This window comes from Perca flavescens, chromosome 4, assembly GCF_004354835.1.
Source record: "Perca flavescens isolate YP-PL-M2 chromosome 4, PFLA_1.0, whole genome shotgun sequence".
Classification (NCBI taxonomy): Eukaryota; Metazoa; Chordata; class Actinopteri; order Perciformes; family Percidae; genus Perca; species Perca flavescens.
The window spans coordinates 19021534-19043412 of NC_041334.1; the positions used below are offsets into that span (position 1 = coordinate 19021534).

General features: G+C 39.7%; 1 protein-coding gene across 2 annotated transcripts in view; it reads left to right on the forward strand.

The window, feature by feature from the left end:
* The window catches only part of ppp1r16b (protein phosphatase 1, regulatory subunit 16B), an 81975-nt gene that overhangs the window by 22696 nt on the left and 37400 nt on the right, over positions 1 to 21879 (forward strand). Inside the window, exons 1-2 of one of the 2 annotated variants that reach the window (XM_028577065.1) lie at positions 5467 to 5563; positions 7410 to 7835. In XM_028577065.1, the coding sequence (XP_028432866.1) occupies positions 7568 to 7835 (268 nt within the window). In that variant the 5' untranslated portion in view covers positions 5467 to 5563; positions 7410 to 7567. Of the gene's footprint in view, positions 1 to 5466; positions 5564 to 7409; positions 7836 to 21879 lie in introns of those variants that run through there. The other variant, XM_028577064.1, reaches the window with a different exon arrangement.

Genomic DNA, 21879 nt, shown 5'->3' on the forward strand with positions numbered 1-21879 from the left:
TCTTTTAAAAGATAGGGTTTTCATTGAAAGTATTATTAAAATCTTTTGTCAGCTACTGAATAGAGAAGTGCCTCTGTTCAGCATTAGAACAAAACTTCACTGGAAATATTTTTGGTTTATTAGCATTTCTTTAAACCAATCACAATCGTCTTGAAGCACTCGGCAGAGCCACGGTGCCGCTGCAAAATAGCCTCGGGAAGGAACTTGTTTTAGTGGAACGTGTATGTTCAAAAGTAGTTCTAATTGTTCTAAAAACAGAAAACTCAGATTGGACAGATAGTCTAGCTAGCTGTCTGGATTTACCCTGCAGAGATCTGAGGAGCTGTATTGTGCTGCTTTTTATCTATACTGTACGTCTATTGGCCTCCACGCCAAATCAACTTCGTAATGATGATTGAAGGTCCAGAATGACCTCAATCCAGCTGCTTTGCGGAGATACACACACACACACACACACACACACACACACACACACACACACACACACACACACACACTGTTGTGATGCTATAATGTTTAGGCCTTCATTGAAAAGCACTCATTTCCTGAATTTTTAACACATTTTCAGCTTGTTTTATCAAGCAAGGACTTTTAAAATGTTCATAGTTGAGTTTGGTTTCTGTCCTTGAGAGGACATTTGGGTCTCATAAGTGTGGAAACTCATGAACACTCACAGCTGTGTTAAATTTGTCACTGATGAAAAGGAGATAATGGACCTGAATGCTCAGTGACAGAGCCTTTGTACTGAACCGTCAGGCGGCCATGACAGGCGAAATGTTCTCAGTGCAGTTGGCCCAGTGAGATACAATAAATGGCTCCAAGCTTGTAACAATTCATTATTAAGATGTTTATCTTGGACACTGTGGGCAGTTTTTTTTATAAGTTTAGAGTAGTTATGTCTCTTTATATTGCTTTCATAATATACATTTTTATTAATGTTCTGGTCTGGCAGCATATACAGTTTTTACAAGTGTGTCAACTATGGTTTGAGGCTGGAGGATAAAGTCTTCTTCTGAAAGATGCCTGTTGTCTTTTTAGGCAAAGAAAAAGCATTTTCTTAAGTCCAGACCACTTATATTTAATTTAGGAGTGTGAGTGGTGTGGTTTGCATATTTGTGATCTTGTAATCACAACAAAGCAGGGGCTTTTGTGATGCGTAGGCAGCTGGCAATTTATGAAAACAACAACATGAATAAAATCAAAAGACAAAACTGGTAAAATTGTTAGTAATTGTTACTCTGTTGGTGGTTTACTTTGGGCATAAATATTGTTTAGCAGCAGCTGCTTGCTGTGCTTCGTCTGGCCTTATTTTTCAGAATTGGTGTAAAGGTTCGGCTGTGCCTTTACCATAAAAATGTGAAACACAGTGTGAGTGCAGTGTAACATTTTTATCTGCAGCCTGGGAGCTGATTGAGGTCAATCTGTGATTTGCTGCATTGGCCCCGGGGACTGGCTGTGATATCACCAGAGGGCTTACAGTTGCCCACAGCTCCCCGAGTTTTACATATCTTCAAACGGTTTGTCTTTGCCTCCTTCTAGGGCATGTTGTCAGCTACACAGAGTGTTTGCAGTGTCTGTTTTTCATGCACTGCTGAAACTCTTAATGTGCAAGCTAATCTCCCTTTGGGACAGCAAATGAGTTATTCTCTTCTATCTTCAGCGTTTAAAAAAATGCTATTGTAAATGTTATAGAAACGAGACTACAGATCAGCATGATGGGGGTCTAGCATTTCAGAATTTGTCTTAACTGTGAGAGCTGTCAGTTGATATGTCAAATGGAAACTTCTTTCTTCTTAAATATCCCCCACCGAATAATGCATGAGAAAAGCGTAAGCTGGCAACATGTGATGAGCAGTAAAACCGCTGCCTGCTTGTTCAGGTACTGGTTTCCTACCAAGAGAGCAACGTTGCTCAGCAGCTCGTCGTCCCTTTCACTCATGTGGTTTCGGGCTGTTTGGGTGCTTTGTGAGAGAGTAGGAAAATGCTTATCAGTCTAAAAATCTTTGGTATGTTTGGAAAAAATCATGCTAGTTTGCCAACATCCTCTCCACCCAGTGGTTTTTATTTTCCATGAGTGGGCAATAATCAAGTACTTAATCAGAGTGTTGAAATAAGGACGGCAAACAATGGACTGATACTGCTCTAGGTACATGACAATAATATTATCAAGGGCATAGGTTTGGTTTCAGAAGTTGGGAAACGCAATGAAGTCAAGGGTGCTTTTATAAAAAAAAATGTGGTTATGCAAAATCATGTCAACCAAAAATGCTATATAAATTACTGGATCAGCTCTCATTTTCATTGAGATGATTCACAGAGACATATTGACATCTTTGGCTGTAACTTACTAACAATTATTTCACTATTGATTCATCACATTTTTGAAATTATTTATTTGGTCTATAAAACATCAGAAAACTATGAAAATGTGCCCAACACAATATCCTAGAGCACAACGTGACGTTTAGTCTTATTTTAACAGACCCACAGTCCAAAATCCATAACAATATTACATTCGCTATATTGTAAGATAAATAAATGTTAATTCTTACATTTGAGAACCTCAAATCATTAAATTTGTAAGTTTTGCTTGAAAAAAATACCTTTTATCGATTAATTGACTGACTGTTAGCGCTCTATTTGCATACCAAAGATAGTTCTAGCATTTAAACATCCTCCAATATGCTCCATCCTAGCACAGCCTATAAACAGCCTGACAGACAAAAACCCAAGACAAAAAGATCCATAAAGTCTACTTGTGCTGCTTGTAAAGTTTACTATTAACACTCAGCAACATACAGTATGAAGGCAACCCAGATGAGCGTATCAACATCTTTATCAGGATTATGACAGCTTGAAAGTCGGTGGACACTGTTAGAGAGACTTTAGTGAGTAAATCCAACCGAAACTGTAAACGTTGGGGACAAAAGTAGGATTTTGAAGTGTGTGTGTGTGTGTGTGTGTGTGTGTGTGTGTGTGTGTGTGTGTGTGTGTGTGTGTGTGTGTGTGTGTGTGTGTGTGTGTGTGTGTGTGTGTGTGTGTGTGTGTGTGTGTGTGTGTGTGTGTAATATCATTACCTCTGCTCTGCTTCCCCTGATTTGATTAACAGTAGCTCCTGGGTTTCATATTCCGTCACTAATGCCATTGACCATCAAAGACAGCTAAAGAAAACACTGGACGTTCCTTGTTTGTCACACATCCTGTCTGAAGTTAATTCACTTTGCCCACTGCACTCACAACTCACAGAGAATGAGAGAAAGAGAGGTACGCCGTGCCTGAAAGCATTGATGAGGCATTAGAGGAAACTTTTACCTTGTAAAACTCAGCATGTTGTAAAATAAAGCATTTCATGTAAAATGTTTTATAATGTCAGCAGTTTAGGGTCATAATTGTTCTTCGACCCAGTTTGCTCATTGGCTCATTGACTGTGTGTGCCTGCTATTGTGATATTGGTTAAAACTTTAATCATCCCAGGGGAAAATGTGATGGTATTTGGATTGATGTTGTTGATAGGGCTGCACAATATAGATTAATTATCATCGCGATGTCAACTTGCGCCATAAACATTGCAAAAGACTGCAATATTGCACTTTTGAGTTAGTTGATAGTAGTAGAAAACTGCACTTTAAAATGTAGCCTAACTTTCATACATTTTATTGGTGCCTTTTATGTTATGTTGAATTTGAGAATGTTGGAAAAAATTTCATTTTCTTTTTATTAATTCAACAAGCAATTTAATGTATTCAAACAGTACTGAAAGCAGTGGAAAAGCAAAACTAAGTACACTTTAATGTATGTTACGTTTTCTTATCCTCATATCGTTGCGGCCCTAGTTGTTGTACAATTATTCTCTAACTTCCCCACAATGTATACTGTAGACTAGAGAACACCTTAGAGTGTATTCTCGCACCATATGCACCATGGATACTTACACAATCTAGACTTCTCTTTGTTTGAGTTGTTGTTTGGTGTCCTTTTTTGACAATGAAAAACCTTTTTTCTATGACCATGTTTGTTTTTTATTTTGTAACTCTGGAGGTGTGTGTGTGTGTGTGTGTGTGTGTGTGTGTGTGTGTGTGTGTGTGTGTGTGTGTGTGTGTGTGTGTGTGTGTGTGTGTGTGTGTGTGTGTGTGTGTGTGTGTGTGTGTGTGTGTGTGTGTGTGTGTGTGTGTGTGTGTGTGTGTGTGTGTGTGTGTGTGTGTGTGTCATTTATTATTTCATCAGTTTCTACTCTGAACTCAGCTCCTAAAAACCAAAGAAGAGTGGCCGACTTTTTGGCTGCAGTTCAGCCCAGTAAACCTTAATTTCACAAAAAAAACTAAGGCAATGAAAACGTTACAACTAGGCAAACATATAAAGGTAAAAGTATAATATGAGCAAAACAATTAGAATTGCAGTTTGTTTACAATGTCTAAGTTTAAAAATGAAAGACATGAGCTGTCTGTGGTGTTGCTCATTGCCTTCATCTTTATTTTACTCCTCATCCAAACTGCTTTTGACCCAGCATGGTGTGTATCCTGTTTTAGCACTGGCAATTGTTCCATGTCATTACTTGAATGGATGTGCTTCTATCAGTAGGAACATTGTGTCAGGAACAGATGACAGAACAATCAATATTTCAATATTTATGACTTCAGTTGATAATATCACACTATTCTGGGGATAACTAGCAGTGCTTCAGAGTATGCAAGACATTTGAGAAAAATTGTTATTATTATTATTATTATTATTATTACCTTGGGTATGATGACCATATATTAATACTTGTATTGCTCCTTTAAACCATTGTACTGTTTATTTTGAGTGTTACATTGGAGCTACATAGTCCTTACAGTGCAATGGTGTTCTGGTTGTTCCTTATTCACAGAAACAGTAAAATTTAATTTTTGTTTTATAAATATAATATCTTCTCTTACTGCAATTCTTTTAATTATGAGTGTATTGAGACACTGTGATTTACACTCAAAATAAACTTACTGTAATAAAAAATCCTTTATTTAGATTAGTGAATAATTTTAACAAATACAGTATATAGATTCCAAATAACTTTACCAATAAGGTAATCTGGTTGCCACTTTGGATGAACACAATGACATCAAATACACACAAAAAGCTGATTTATAAATAACATCTATTAAAATTAAGAACAGAAATGTATGTTAAGTATGTCAACCTCCAGTGTCAAGCAAGCTATGTGATGATAGATCTTTTAAATATTTATATAGTGACCAGAATTTGGAAAGGTCTTAAAAAAGACAAAGTCTCAATTGTGTGTTTGGATGCCTTTTTTTGAGTTATTAACTAATGTTCACTTACACACAGAAACGCACACAAACATACTTTGCTGGTAAACTGAGGACTGAAAGTGATGCTGCTATAGGAAGTGATGCTGCTTGTTTCCTGCAGTTAGGTAGAGGAGCTGCAAAGGAAACGTAGTATAATGTCGGTGGCATGCTGACTAGATGGACATTGCATTGTGTAGCTTTTCATCAGGCGATGCTGCTGGTTTCATCAGGCAAGGGCTGCAGACATGAGGGAAATATTTATTAGCATTTGTGAAAGAGTAAGTAATAACATGTTTGTTTTTAAAGCTTTGAAAATCAAGTGTCATTAATTTTGGTATGTGCGTTGGAGGGTTTTCCGGCTGTGGTAATACGATTTCTGTACATTGTTAAGGAGTGTGGTTCAACGGAAATGCTCAATCACTGTGGATTTTCTACCTACTAAATGTTTTTTTGTTTTTTTTAACTCTATTAAGGTTAATTTTAAAGGTTTATGGTTCTGCTTTTGACCTATTATGTTGATAAAGTTGTTTTTTCCCCTCTAGACGATCATTTGTAAAGAAATCCATACATACAGTGTGCTCCTTTCTTGGTAGATCTCTAAAAGATGATAAGAATCTAAAGCTGTTTTTTGTTGGTTCACTGACAAGCATGACTTTTAATTGTCAGAGAGAAAACATGTTAAAAGGCCGCCAGGTAATGATGACATGAAAAATCCCCGCTTCAGCTCACTGCTCTAGTACTTTTCTCTTTATCAGTTTCTCATCACACTGGCGTCTACATGTAGCATTCAGGAAGTGGTTAACCTTGATGGAGGATGGTAGAGAGGTCTATAACAGCTGAAAAAGCAAATGGAAAATTGAGATGGCAACCAATGCTCAGTCATTTAAATAAAAATTGAGAACTTCATAGAGATACAGTACATTTGTCCCATTTCCTGAACCCTTAAAGGCATCATCTTGATGCAGTGTATATCATCCATCTAAATGGAAGAAAATGGAGCGATTAAGAAAATGAAATATTGCTTTCGTTTTCGGTTTCACCGGGATGTTAACCAGACAGTGTTTGGTAGAACAGAAATAGGATTGTATTTACATCTGACAGAGAATGGGAACGTGTGACAAGAAAACTGTTATTTAGAATTGAAGGAGTTTTTCAGTGCTAGGTTGCATGGTACTTTGAACTTGGGCCTCTTTACAGTAACTAAGCCACAAAAATGCATCTCTGTGCACTTTGGTGTGGTGCATTAGACCAATGCTTTTTTTTGAATGTCAGTGTTTCCTAAGTGTATCTTTTTCAAAGATTTACAAGAAGTGTTACCCTGCATCAAACTACTTCCACATTTAATTCGCTGATGTACTTAAAGAAACACGCCGACTTATTGGGTAAGACAAGTCGATACATACCCTTCTCATCTCCGTGCGTGCTGTAACGCTGTCTGACGATTCCTGCATTAGCTTAGCCCAGCACAGATCCTGCAGGTAACTGGTTCCAACTAGCCTACTGCTCCAAATTGTGACAAAAGTGACAAAATAACACCAACATGTTCCTATTTACATGTTGTGATTTATAAAGTCACAGCGTGTACAAAAAACAACATAACATGAGACACAGCCGTCTTCTAACAGTAAACAAACCGGGAACTATATTCTCAGACAGGCTTGCTGCAAGCATATCACTCCGCCCAAGTACTATATTCTTCCGCCTGAGAATATAGTTCCCGGTTTGTTTACAGTTAGAAGACGGCTGTATCTCATGTTACGTTGTTTTTGTACACGCCAGACTTATAAATCACAACATGTAAATAGGAACATGTTGGCGTTATTTTGTCACTTATTCGGAGCAGTAGGATTACTGGAACCATTCACCTGATGTTCTGTGCTGGCCTGATGCCGCTGGAGCCATCCGACAGCATTACAGCACGCACGGAGATGAGAAGGGTATGTATCGACTTGTCTAACTCTGGGGGGTTACGGTGAATAAGCTAAATTTCCAATAAGTCGGCGTGTTCCTTCAAAGTTTCAAGTACTTAAAGTGTGTGGGTGATATCTTTATGAACAGTCCTCTCTCTCTCTCTCTCTCTCTCTCTCTCTCTCTCTCTCTCTCTCTCTCTGTTCCCTCACTCAGGACATTTACTGCTGCTAAAAGGAGGATGATGATGATGATGATGATGATGATGGGAGGAGGCCACGGCCGAAGGTGCAGCCCTCGCTAGAATCATACTTTCTCCCCCAACTTCACCCCTCCACAATCCATCCACTACTGCCGTCCCTCCTCCCAGCGCCATGGCCAACCATCTGGAGCTGATCCAGGAGCTGCAGCAGCTGGACAAGGTACCCAGTCTGGAGAGGCTGCGGGCGGCCCAGAAGAGGCGTACCCAGCAGCTAAAAAGATGGGCTGTGTACGAGAAGGAGATGCAAAACAAGAAGCGAAAGGCCGACAAGAAGGGACGCAACGCCAACAACCTCCATCAAGCAGAGTCCAAGAGGCATGTGTCGTTTGCCGCCAGCGTGGCACTTCTGGAGGCATCGGCCAGGAATGATCCAGATGAAGGTAGGGGCAGTAAAGAATATTTATGATATGTACAAATTGGAAAATAGAAGTGTAGATTTATGGGGAAATGTGCTCAATGTAGTGAAAACAATAAATTACAAGGTGCTCTAAACACATGTGACCATTGGACACACAAAATCGAACCAAGGTAGATTTATTCTCATCGTAACGAGGCAACACACTGAAAATATGTGCTGGGGTTTCGTTCATAGGCTCAGAGTCAAACCCAGCACAAAGCTCAGTGATGCCACGTTTGAATAATTACTCTAATTTCAGCCTCACCTCACTACTTCAGCTGGATATCAAAATGCCAAGGTCAGGAAAACGATTAGCTGGGCCTGCCCATTTAAACTGCCAGTGGTACTCGTTCTGTTCAAGCTGAATTTGTTCTGCTAGGAGCCTATTTTATCATTGCAAAATAATGAAGTTGTCACACTGAGATGAAACTGTGCCAGTCTTTTAATTAAAATTTCTACGGATGGTGCCCGCCTATTTGGAGATAATCATTGTTTTCCTCCAGTACAAACAGTCCCAGGTCACTGTGGCAGTGCTAACAGTGTGTCTGTGATGCAGGAATGATAACAGGCTGCTTTTCATTTGGATACAACATCTAACTTCACTCTTAACTTGAAATTAGATTGAACTCTTTTTATCATAACGAATACAGCCCATGGCTGTGCTACTGTACATTCTTTGCTTGTGCAAGCTGTGGTTACAGATATGGAAATAGCCACAAGGCTCCTGTACAATGATTCTCACAGAGCAGACGCAGCCCTACACATACATACACACAGATGCACATGGACTCTGAACTTGCACATATAATTCCCAGCTGGAGAAAGAGTCGGTGGAAGGTTTTGTGTTCTCTTGATGGCCTGTTAGATTTTATCATGTGTAACCTAAATAAAGATCTGATAAAACCAGCAGGCAATACAAAGATATCACCTAATTGGGTAAAAAGTCTCCTTTTTACCCAATTAGGTGATATCTTTAGCTCTTTCAATACAAAAAAAGTTATGTTGCTTAGGGCTGGGACGATTCGTCGACGCAATTGATCACGTAAATGCGTCGACACAAATAATTTGCGTCGACGTGTCACACGCAGAAATCTATAAATAACCGGCTGCCTCCAGCAACAGTGCAAGTATGGATTCCTCGCAAGTTCAACAACACGTTGAGAAAAAGGCTTACACAAGGTCTTCTAAACTGTGGGAGTATTTTACTCTTAATGCCAACAACAACGTGGTAGTCTGTAGACTTTGTAAAATGCATCCCTGAGTCAGAATAACCGCAGCAAAACACCACAAGTTCTGCTCACCTTTTTGCCCTGTACTGACTTGAGTGTGAGGTAAACTGTGCTAAATCGTGTCTCCCCCATCTGTAGCACTGTCTTCGATAATTGCGCAACCAGGCCAGATTGTTTCAGATATCTCACGAGTCCTTCATAACGTCAGGGTTAAATTGTCGGGTTAAAATCGGGCTCGGGCTCATAATTCCAATTAATGTGTCGGGCTGGGCCGGGCTCGGACACAACGTGCACTGTAGACGTGTGCGATTATCAACATAGTGACACAGAATGTGTTCCCACTAGTAGCCCAATGGTACGTTAGTCCGTTGATTTGGATTAGCATCATCATGAGTGACCCAATTGATTACAGACTGTTATATTAGACACTCTGCAACTTGCCTTATGTTGGATTTATTTGATACATCTGATTGCATATGTTGCTAAAATTGCACTTTTTTACTATAAGATTAAAGGCAGAAGAGCTTGGATGTTAAAAAAGAGCTTATTCATTACTTACTACTGTTAAAAAAAAAAAAGCAGATACAGGCTACTCTTTTTGCACTTGCTCTGTTTACTTTAAGTTTTTATTTTTTTATTCCTCCTGAAAGTGACTTTATTTTGTGGTTGGATTGACAGCCTACAGTACAGGCCAAAAGTTTGGACACACCTTCTCATTCAATGTGTTTCTTTATTTTCATGACTATTTACATTGTAGATTATTATTGAAGGCATCAAAACTATGAATGAACACATATGGAATTATGTACTTAACAAAAAAGTGTGAAATAACTGAAAACATGTCTTATATTTTAGATTCCTCAAAGTAGCCTCCCTTTGCTTTTTTGATAGCGCTGCAAACCCTTGGTGTTCTCTCAATGAGCTTCATGAGGTAGTCACCTGAAATGGTTTTCACTTCACAGGAGGGCCTTGTCAGGGTTAATTAGTGGAATTTTTTCCCTTATTAATAAAAAAGCAAAGGGTGGCTTTTTTGTTTTCAGTTATTTCACACTTTTTTGTTAGGTACATAATTCCATATGTGTTCATTCATAGTTTTGATGCCTTCAGTGAGAATCTACAATGTAAATAGTCATGAAAATAAAAAGGAAACGCATTGAATGAGAAGGTGTGTCCAAACTTTTGGCCTGTACTGTACATCTGGCTTCAAGTTGCACTACAAATTAATTTTACTTGAACAGTGCTAAACAATTTTAATAAATAGAGACTTGAACCTTATTGAAATTTGTTTTGTAAATTGTTAATAATTGAGCAATGGGAAAATAATTGCTAATTGAAAAATTAATCGTTAGATTAATCAAAAAAAATAAACGCTAGATTAGTCATTTAAAAATGAATCGTTTGGGACAGCCCTAATGTTGCTGTTGTTGCCTCATCAAACATAGAGAGAGGTGTTATAGAGATACTTTAGAAATGGTTTGAAAAGCATTAAAAGGTTTTTTGTTGTACGCTGCTGTGCTGAATCTAGTTCCTAGTCTGCTGAGCCAATTAGTGTAGACTTTGAACCAGGATGTTGTGGCTGTTGGTGTTCATGTCTGTCTTTAGTTTGAAAAACCACACAAGGTGGAACATGCAACCATGCATACAACATAGTCATTTACTGTCAGTTCCAGGAGATATGTATGAACCAATACTTCCAAGAATTATGTATGTATTCAAGGTCCGATTTATACACAGTCAAGTAATTCTGTGCATTCATTCAGTGCAAATTAAATGTCAACGGGTAGCTTTTGTTTGCTGTTTTTTTCGGTCTTGAGAGGACAGACAAAACACAGGAAGTGATGGGTTGCACACGCTTTTTCAGCAAAACAAAAATCCCATGTACAACTTTTGAAGGCCATCCTGCCCCTGGGTGTACATATTTGGTGACTTCTAAAAAATGAAAATGATTTTCATGATTTAAGGGAGTATCTCGACTAGTCTTTGTTTATGCCCCTACCTTCATCTGGATCATTCCTGGCCGATGCCTCCAGAAGTCAATATCGGCAATTATAGTTTAGTGTGAGGGCACGGGTTTGCATATTGACAGTAGACTGAATACATGTACAATTAACACTTGACTGTCCATGACTGCTGTAGATGTGCATTTATTTACATTTTTCAGTAAACTTGCCTGCCATTTACGACGTTATTTGTAGTTTTGACTGAAATATCTCAAAACTTTTGGATGGATTGTCATGAACCTTCATACACACATTTGTGTTCCTTCAGGATGAATTGTAACAACTTTGGTGATCCTGAGTTTTCCTTTAGCGCCATCACCAGTTAAATTTTTAAAGTTGATGACCTCAGACCTGCACAACTAATGCCTTTTCCATCAGTATTGGCTGTACTTTGTGGTTAGTGCTTATTAGCAAATATTAGTATGCTAACATGCTCAAACTAAGATGGTGAACATGCTAAACTGTATTCCTGTCAACAAAAACATGTTAGCGTTGTCGTTGCGAGCAAGTACAGCCTCACAAAGCTGCCTGCATGGCTGTAGACTGTCTTGTTTTTATGTAGCTAAATTCATGAAATAATGATAACAACATAATGATAGTCCATTATCAATACGTCTCTGATGTTTAAAGATGGCATCAGTTATCAGTAAGGTTCAACCCTCATATCTGTAAAGCCCAGTAATTACAGTAATGTAAATAATAAATGTATTGTTACATGTTAGTTTTCAGCTGTGTTGACATTGTATGTAATTTTCACACATCTGAATAAATATACCAGCCAGTGTCTCTTAGTGTGCAGCACTGGACACATTGAGAGCAGATTTATTTGCTCTGGTTTGAGCATCACTGATAACTGCAGAAGCTTTGCCAGTTCTCCTGACTGCTGACGGTGCCTGGGCATAGAAACATTTGCTATCGTTGCTGTTTAATGAGGGTGACCATGAAAGAGGCAGAGAGATGAAAAGCCAGGGAGACAGGTTGTAGTGTTGCCCACACAGCTCCAGTGGCAGCTGGCTAGCTCAGGAGCCTTATAATCTCCTCTCTCATTCCCTCTGGTCCCCACGTGTCCAAATAAGCATCAAGACTCTACATGCTATGCTGCTCAAAGCACACTGCTAACAGGCTGTGGGCTTCCTTTACAAAAATATTATCTGACCGTGTCATTTATTCTCTTGCAATCATTTAAAAAAAGGTTATGTAAAAATAGAAAAGAAAAAAATGAATGTAGAACATGATGGAAATGAGTTTGAGCATCTTAGAAAAAAAGGACATCAACACTAACTTTCACATTAATATTATTTTTCATAAATTACAAGTAAAATTTAGACCCCTAACTTGCAAGAACAATGACTAGCAAACCCATTATCAGCAGTGAAAAGTTACAGACATGTTGAGAAATAAAAGGAGCCACCCATCACCTTTTTATCATGAAAGAGAAAGGGATGGCGTGAGAAGTAAAAACAACAACAGAGAGAGGGACTGGGATTGATTTTGACCCAAGGCTGACTCCACCAGCCTCGAAGCCATAATAAGATGAGAGGCTGGATTGGCTGGACTGATGTCTGCTTAATCCATGATTGGTTGGATCGAGTGAGATGTTTCCTGTGATTCTTTGTGTGTGTGTGTGTGTGTGTGTGTGTGTGTGTGTGTGTGTGTGTGTGTGTGTGTGTGTGTGTGTGTGTGTGTGTGTGTGTGTGTGTGATGGATGGAACATTGACTGTTGTGTACTTTATAAGCTTAACTGTATCTTAAACAGTAGATAGTGTTATTGAAACTAGGATGTGTGAAGAAGGCAGGTTTTCATACTGTATTTATATGCTTGTGTTCAAGTGGTTTGTGTGTGCATCTGAGTGTGTGTGTTCTGTTTCCTCTCTGAACTACAACGTCCCTGTCATTAGAACTTCCTCACTGGAAGCTGTGGGAGCAGACTCACCAGGCCAGGAGATGCAGATATAGTAAAGCAGCAGAGGTCACAATGTGTACTCGAGCTGCAGATGTGTTGTGGTCGTGAGATGGAAAAAGGAAAAGCTGAGAAAGTGTTTGTGTGAATATTTGAGATGTCATTAATTTAAATAAACTTTTCTGTGTGTGTGTGTGTGTGTGTGTGTGTGTGTGTGTGTGTGTGTGTGTGTGTGTGTGTGTGTGTGTGTGTGTGTGTGTGTTTCCATAGAAAAATGTGTATGTATGTGTTGGTTTGCTAGCCAGAAGATGCTTTGATCTGAGGGGATAAGAAAGGAGGGAACAGTAGGCAGGAGAGGATTCAATGGAAATGGATGCATCCTGAGTCTGAGCCCATTTCTTTGCCCTCCGGCTGCCACCGTCCTGAACCCTCTGCCCCCTCACTGTGATGAGCTTTGATAGCTGTGAATTATTGTGAAGCACCTCCGTGTCTCTCTGTGCAGCTCCCTGGCTATTGAGACTGATAGGTTTTCTCCTCTCCAGAGAGTAGCTATCCTGCAGAGGAGGAGCCATCAGGGTCAGATAGGACAATCAATACACACACACACACACACACACACACACACACACACACACACACACCCTTCAAAATCCTACTTTTGTCCACACACACACACACACACAGAGTATGAACTGACCTGACATTTCTTCTTAAAACTTGTTATCTGAGGAAGTTGTCAAACAACTCAAGTTGGATTCTATGAATTCTAAAAAACATGCACGACACAGAAAATTACAAAAATCGACATTTATGTTTACATTCGTGTTCAGTTCTTATCCAGATTGACTTGCAAAGCAGCTCAGTATTAATAATTAAGACAGCACCATCAGGTCAAGTCAATGTAAACATTTGTTGAATAAAATCATCCCACTGATTAGCTGATTGCAGGCGGGTGAAAAGTGGCATGGATGAATAGGTTGTTTATAAATCCCAACTGTTTTTTTTTAAAGTGTCCTTGAGCAAGGCACTGAACTAGAGTTCAGATCGGGCCAAATTTTTCTGTCCGAGCCCGGCCTGCGTCCGACTAACACGTGACCGAACCCGGCCCGAGCCCGACAGGCATTAAGAAATTTGTGTCCGAGCCCGACACAGTTAAAATCTCGTTTTTTTTCTCATACTAATGACACATGTAGGCTACGTTTTAGTGCGGAAAGCCCGCCCTAAGGCATTCGGAAATGTCAACAGATGAGGCATCAGTGCACACGGGGCAACAAGTGCAAAAATAAATAAATAGCTAAACTAAACTTCTGCACACTAGTAAAACTTGAGTCATTTTATGATATTGATGTTTCGGTGCGACGTTCTTCATCAGACATTTAAATTAGAAAATTACAAGAAGCAAATTTTATAGAATACATAAATATTTAACAACCAATCCTAATCTATCCTGCCTAGACAGGGGCAGGTTGTGTTAGGTTGGACACAATTATGTGTCGTTGTTTTTTCCTGCAGCAGCTATTTCTTATACGCATAACAGTTTATAAGTAGTTTATATTGCAGGTTCAACCTAAATGATTATAAATGTATCGTGAAAAGTGTAAAATGCAAGGGCATCAGTGCAAAACAAATCTTTTTGTTTAACTTCTGTACCTGAAACCGACTGCTTTGGGGATGTACAGATCTGTGACTCTAGTTTTATTTACTAAGAAATTATTCATGCTTGGGATCTTGAAGATTTCACTAGAAGTGTGTTACAAAAAATGTGATAATGTGAATGGCGGCTATGACAAAGTCAGCCAGTCTGTGTTTTACAGCTCTGTGTGTTTCCCACCCCTGGACTCTATTTATTCACCCACTCTCATGGCAACACCCAGCTCACTAATTACTACTTATCCCCCACTTAAAATCATAACTTATAACTTGATGTTTGAGAAGCCACGCTTAAAATCCATATTCCATTTTTAGTCATGTGGCTTACTTTTGGTTCACCGCCTTTTTTTCTGCCATATCATCACCATGTAAATACAGAGGAGAAATGTCTCTTAACTTTCAGGAAGGAAGAATACTCCAGCAGAGAGTATCTCCTCTCGAAAGCAGAATTCGCAAGTAGTTTTATCTGTTTTTCTGTCTTTCTAGTTTGTGTGCAAATTAGGCCTCGGAGGAGCTTTTGTCTTCTTCTGCTGTCTTATTAGAGTGGTGAAGCCTTTTCCTCAGAGGCCTTAGATAGGCTAAGCTGCTGCCAGGCATATAGCAGCAACCGAGTGGCATTAAAAAGAAAAGAAGAAGAGTGCAACACAAACAAAAGTACATCACATCAGATGCAACTGATTGTCAAGAAAATGCTGACCTTTGGTAGTGATGTCCGCTGTCTCTTTCTGTCACACTCCTCAGGTCATTCTGACTCCAACTTTTTATATATAGGAGGTCGGGCTGCACGATATTTGAAAAAACTAACATCACACAATATATATTTCGTTCTGCGATATGAAAAAATACCCTACAGGAGTAGTTTGCTCTGCAACAATATCAGTATTACTGCTCTGTGTTAGATTGCAACGATAATGTCTGACCAAGACAAAAGGGAATTGGTAAACTTTAAACAAAAAAAGATGGACTTTTGAACCAGATTTCCCAGCTAATGAAAGCCACCATAAGCTTGTTATGCACCATTTCTTTGAAATGCCTTCAAATACTCTAAAACTTTTGTTATGATTATAAAGTGATTCAGCGGCTTGTTTCTATCATCCAGAACCTAATGTGTACTATGTCTACTTGTCCTTTCTTTGTCTATTTTCCTTCTATTTTATTCATATCGATTATGAGGCCTTAAATATCTTCTGAGAATTATTGTTTGATTATTATGTGACCAAACCTTGACCTATTTTAAAACTGTGTATCTAAACACAAATATGATCAATATATACCTTGGTTATGCCCAAGACCTTTTTTAAAAAGCCACCAATTTTTAAAGCATCCTTACCAATAGATGTTTTTGCTCAGCCCTAACTAGCTATCTGTATCAGGAGGTTGTTTACTCACATGCTCAGCTAAGCTGATGTGACCTCTGACCTTTGACAACTGTAGTGCAAGCTGGCCAGTCTCTCTTGTGTATCATGCGTCACAACCACGTTGAGCAGTGTGTTAGGACAAAGCTGTGTGTGTGAGGATCTCTAGAAATGAAGAATTATAGCTCTGTCAGTGCAACTGCAACTTAAGACAACACACGCACAGCATTTAGAAACAACACAACCAACTACAGAAATGTTGCAGGTCACACAGAACTCAACAGAAATGAGTTACAAAATTTTTAGAAGCACTAAACATGGCAGGCATGTTTATCACTTTTAAGTGTGCCCTGGAAACTTAACTAAGTTTAAAAAAAAAAAAAAAAATCAGTTTTGTTCCATGCGACTTGCAGAGTTTCTTTGTTTTTTTCCCTATTTACATTTTCTTAAGTTGCAGTGTGTTGTGCTTTGGTAGTCTATCGTCTCTCATTTAACATATATCACAGTTTGAGATGATGCATTTTTTTGATGTTAAACTATGTTTTTGTGATTTCTGTCGTCTTGTGCATGTAAGATAAACTGGAGCTGAAACAATTAGTTGATTAACCAATTATGTATTTGATTGATATAATTAAGCAAAAATGCCTAAGATTTATTGGGTCCAGCTTCCTGAATGAATGTCTTCTGGTTTTCTTAGTCTTTTATTATAATAACTGAATATCTTTGTGCTGTTGGTTGAACAAAACTAGCATATATGTCATATTGGCTTACTGTTTTCTGATATTTTATAGACTAAATTGCAAAAATATAATGCAGATTAATCAATAATAAAAAATAGTTAGTTGCTGCCCTAGATTATACCACCAATGTGATACTTGCCTATGACCACTGACCAAAGGATTTTAATAATAGATATATACTATAACACGGAGGGCCCTATCTTGCACTCAGCGCAATTGCCATTGTACACAGACGCATGTATCATTCCTATTTTGCACCCGACGCACAGCGGACTTTTCCCTCCACAGACGCACCTCGGTAAATTAGGGAATGTATTTGCGCTCCCGGGGGCGGTTCAGCGAAAAGAGGAGGCGTGTTCAGGCACAAATGTTACTTCTTGCTGTTTTGCAGTTTCAGAAAACAATTCCGCCACTGACCGGGAAAAACCTGGTCTAAAGTCAGTGGCGCTAGTCTAAAGTCAGTAGCGCGTTATTTAGATGCTATTTTAGGTGCGCATGCTTGGCCATAATGTAGCGTGTGCACAACGCGCATACACTTCTCTCATCTAAACGGATGCAGCAGTTCCCATTTTTGCAAACCATACATAAGGAAAATATTACTGAAAATGCGCTTCAGGTGTTTGGATTGGTCAGGAGGCACTTTACAGTACAGTCCTCAAAAAGTCGCAGCATTCTTTGTGGCTTGTTGTGATTTACACATTTCCATGAATCATGGATGTGTTGATGACATAAATGAGGAAATATTAGAGGACTTAAGGAGACGTGATGTTGAACTATGGCGGGATCTGGTCCGGGAGCAATGCGCGATGCGCTCCTGATGGAGCGGGTGGACGGAGATGGAGTGGGGGGAGGAGGAAGGGGCACAACAGGTGCAGGTGGTGCGTTTGGAGGCCCATGCTCCATGGCTGCAGCAATCCTCTCTAGACTTGAGGACATGCACCCGAGGGGCCGCTGCAACATCGCCACCCGGCCAAGACGGGCATTTATTACTTTGCCGCATCTTGGACAGCTCCCGCTGGCGTGCGCCAGGCAAATCCGCCGTCATAATAGCAATCCGCCATGGAACAAGCGCGCCTGCTCTTAAAGGGAATGTGAGATGACGCTCTGATTGGTTTATTGCACGTTACGACCAAACCACACCTAGCTACTTCAGACCAACCCATGTTAGATTTGCGTCGGGCGCAAGACTCGTTTATCCCGCCGTATAATAGTAACAGCGCTCGAGATCCGCCCACAAAGCTACTTGCTTTTTGCGTTTCATACTTGCGTTTCAGATCGTTAAAATGGGGCCCGGAGACTTTCGAACCATTTTCTGTGCTGTGAGCTCAGATGTGCACTGAGATCTGAGACCCAAAAATTCTTCACTTAATGTACTGACATCATATAGTACCATATGGCTTTTCCGGATGTTTTATTCATTCAATCATGAGACTGAGGATGAGTGCAACAATTTTTACTACCCCTGCATCCTTCCTGGTGACAAAATTAAGCTGCTTCTCTTAAGGCCAGATGAACACTCCTTCACCACAGGCTCTTTGCATTTTTGCTTTTTCCTCTTGTGCCATCAGCATTGATTTGATATGACATTTTCAAGCAGTTGATTACTTAAGTGGGATTTGGCACTTCATGCCCCGAGCAGGACCGCGGCAATGACAGGGCTGAGAACCACAGATAACGTGTATCCTTGTGTGGATAGTGTCTGTTGAATGCTTCTGTAATTAGGAGGACTAGTCTTATTCTCCTGGCATCAGTAGATTTTAGAATCTGTGTTTCTTTCTGGCTGTCAACCTTATCATTGCTGCTGTTACTATTGATATTCTTCTGTCTTTTCTTTCCTGTCATTAGGGCAGTTTTGAGGCAGACCTTCAGGTCAACAAAACTCTTTTTCTCTCCTCTCTGCCAGTCTCTTTCCCCTCCCTCTCTTGCTCTGTCTGTCTACGGGCTTTACTTTCCTGCCTGGCACACACTGGCACTGCTGTCTCCTCAACATGCTGGTTTGCGTGCCTCAGCCTGTGCAGAGGGGGCTGACTCATCCTGGTTGATTCATTCATTCATTTGGGATTAAAAATAGTAAAAAAAAGTAAAAATGCAAAAGTGGAAGCAGTGTGATTGGTTGAACTAAGTATGAACAATGTTGTGTGGAGTGTAAATGTTTGTGATATTGTGTCAGGGGTTGTTGAAAGAGCAGGATGCACTGGACCGTGGACTTCAGGACATCAGGATTTTGGCTTATTTAGCTTCATAATTGAACACGTCACACAACAACAAAGGGTCATTTATTGAACTTCAGCACTTTACTATCTCTGTTCTCTAGTTTCAGTACAGCCCTCATTTGATTCTTTTCATCTGCATGTATTTCTGGTGCATTACCCTCTTTTCAAACTGCTCACTTAAAGACATACTATTATTGTCATTAATATTATTCACTGTGGTCATTAGTGAACTGTGCTACACTAAGTGGTTGTCTACCAACGAGCTCTGTGATATCTCCTACCTCTTCTCCCCTCTTCCACGTCACTCAAATCTACTGGGAGAGCCCCGACTCAAGTTAACTCCTATTTCCATGGTAACTGAGGCAGACACAGAGAGGTCCAGGCAGCCATAGCCACGAGCTACTCAGCCAAAAAGGCCCAAATTGTGCATCATCATTGCAGCTGCTGCACGGCATAGTATGTGGGAGACCATCGGATGTCTGCTGGGTTAACTCACCTTCAAGTAAAACTGTCATGGGTGGAACTAAATGCCGTGATCAAAACGGATGTTAGGAAAGTTCTATGAGAATAATTTTGGCATTATATCAAGGATTGAATTTACATGATAAACTCTCCATTAACTATACAAAAATAAAATTGGAAAGAGCACTCAGTATTGAGATTTCAGATAATCATTGTGTACATGTGGAAGATAACACCACACATTGACCAATTTACAGATACAGAGGTTCCTTTATTATTATTTTTTTTACCTCAGCTGAGGTGAAAAGTGATTGACATTTGATGTCGATCACTTATACTTTTTTGGAGTGTCCACAAGTGCTGTGGCAGGGCTGTAGGCAAGACCAACCTTAATCGAGGTCAAGTCCAAGTCAAAACCAAGTCCGAAAGCAGTTGAGAGAGACTAAGTCAACACCGAGTCCAGAGCATATCAAATCCCGTTCAAGACTATAATAGGCAATCGTGTCTTTCCAATGCTAATATAGTGTAATTTAGCAGTAATATAGTGATTAAGGAGTTAGGATCTTCTAACATCAAATTAATCAATGGATAGAATGTAGGCAACGTTCTGTACAACTGATCCTGAATCGGCAGCCAAGAACAACTTGAGCAGTTCTCAATAGCCGAGGCCCAAGACAGTTCTGAAGCAAACAAAGACACAAGACCAATAAAAACTCCAAAAAGTGGACTCAAGTCCGGCACCCCGCCCTAGTTTGTGGTGGATGCAGGCAAAAGAAGTCCATTGTGCGTGCAATGTTTCTGAGTTTTTTTATGATTTATGTCTCCAAAAAAAACAAGCAATTAAACAAAGAAACATATACATCAATTTAAGGTTTATTTTAACGACTGTATGAATGGGGATGATTATTTTTCATCAGTCTCCATCTTTTATCCAATGAAGTTCACACTAGCAAATGCTCAGTGCTCACTTTATTATGCAGACAGGGGAACAACTCGCATGTCCACTACGACCTTATTAGTGACTGTGTTTGAAGCCCGTTTGAAGAAAAATAGGTTTGGTATGCTGGTCTGCCGACGGCGTTTAAGCAGCAGTCAGGCTTGATCCACTGCTGCCAACCCCCTGGTTGCCTGTAGTGTTCAGCACCCTGCTGCTCCCCCACCTCAACATCTTCCAATGTCTCTCCACCTGCCCACCTACCTCCTCCTCCCCCCCACCACCACCACCCCTCATAGTGAATGAAAAGCCCTCCAAAATACGGTAAATCCTGCAATAGGATTCTGGATTATCCAACGAGGATTAGGTCTCAGCAAACCTAATCAGAGCAACGTGTTTCATTAACAACACTTAGATTGATCATGTTAAACCCTAGAGGCCCAGTGAGTGACCTTTTTTAATTGTATGTGTTGAAAGACCTGTGGCCTGGATGGATGAATTTAAGGCACTGATGCAAAAGTGCCAAAATTACATCTTTCAGATCTTTGAATTGAACCGTTAGTTAAGTGTATATTTGACAAATATGATAGTGATGAATGAAAATACGTATTGCTTTTTTTTACATATACTGTACATCTTGAAAACTAAAACTACTGTATATAGATTTAATAAGGGATTTAAAAGAACTCAGGGTCAGAAAGCAGATTATGTACTAGATTCAGATTTGATAAAATACCCATAATAACCTCAATCCTACTCTCTGCCATTTATATCAGTTATTACTGGAGCTGTAAAATGTCAATGGGGGCAGTGGAATCGAGCTGAGCTGGGATGAACAAATGGCAACCGCTGCAGCTGGTTATAGCCTGAGGAGCTGTCAATCAAGGCACACAACAGGCCAAAAATACACCTCTACATTTTTAAGCCTCTGAAACCCCTAAAGGAACAACACTTTTCAAAATGCCACCAAGACACATAAGAAGAAGTTAAATTTGCCCTGGACAGTTGTTTGATTTTGTTTTTCTGGAGGCAAGTTGGCAGTTTCTACATTGACTTCTGTACAGTCAGTTTTTGGGAACCAACATCTAGTGGCTATTAAAGGAAATGCATCTGAAGACACTTTAAAGGACTCTACTTTTATAACATGACCAAACTCACGATGACAGGTAAAAGAAAAGATCAAAATCTATGCAAAAGAACCTGAGATATGAACTTTTTTATTCCATGCATTCTTTTTCCATGTCAATACCTGCCGCCACAATGCAATTCGAAATTCAAAGTCGACAGTAAAGGCGGAGATTTAGGTCTGTTATGCTACAGTAGTAACAGCTAATGTAGCCTTGAGCAGAGATAACGAGCGGGCGACAGAGGCCTGGTAGGATCACTTCTTTCTAACTCCACACCCCCAGATTTATATATATTTTTTAAACTTGTTGTCTTTAGCCCCAACTGACAGTGCCTCCAGTGACACATGAGTCAATTTATCAGATTTCACACAGCTGCCTCTGGAGCCACAAATGTCTTTATCCAACTTTTTTCCGCAT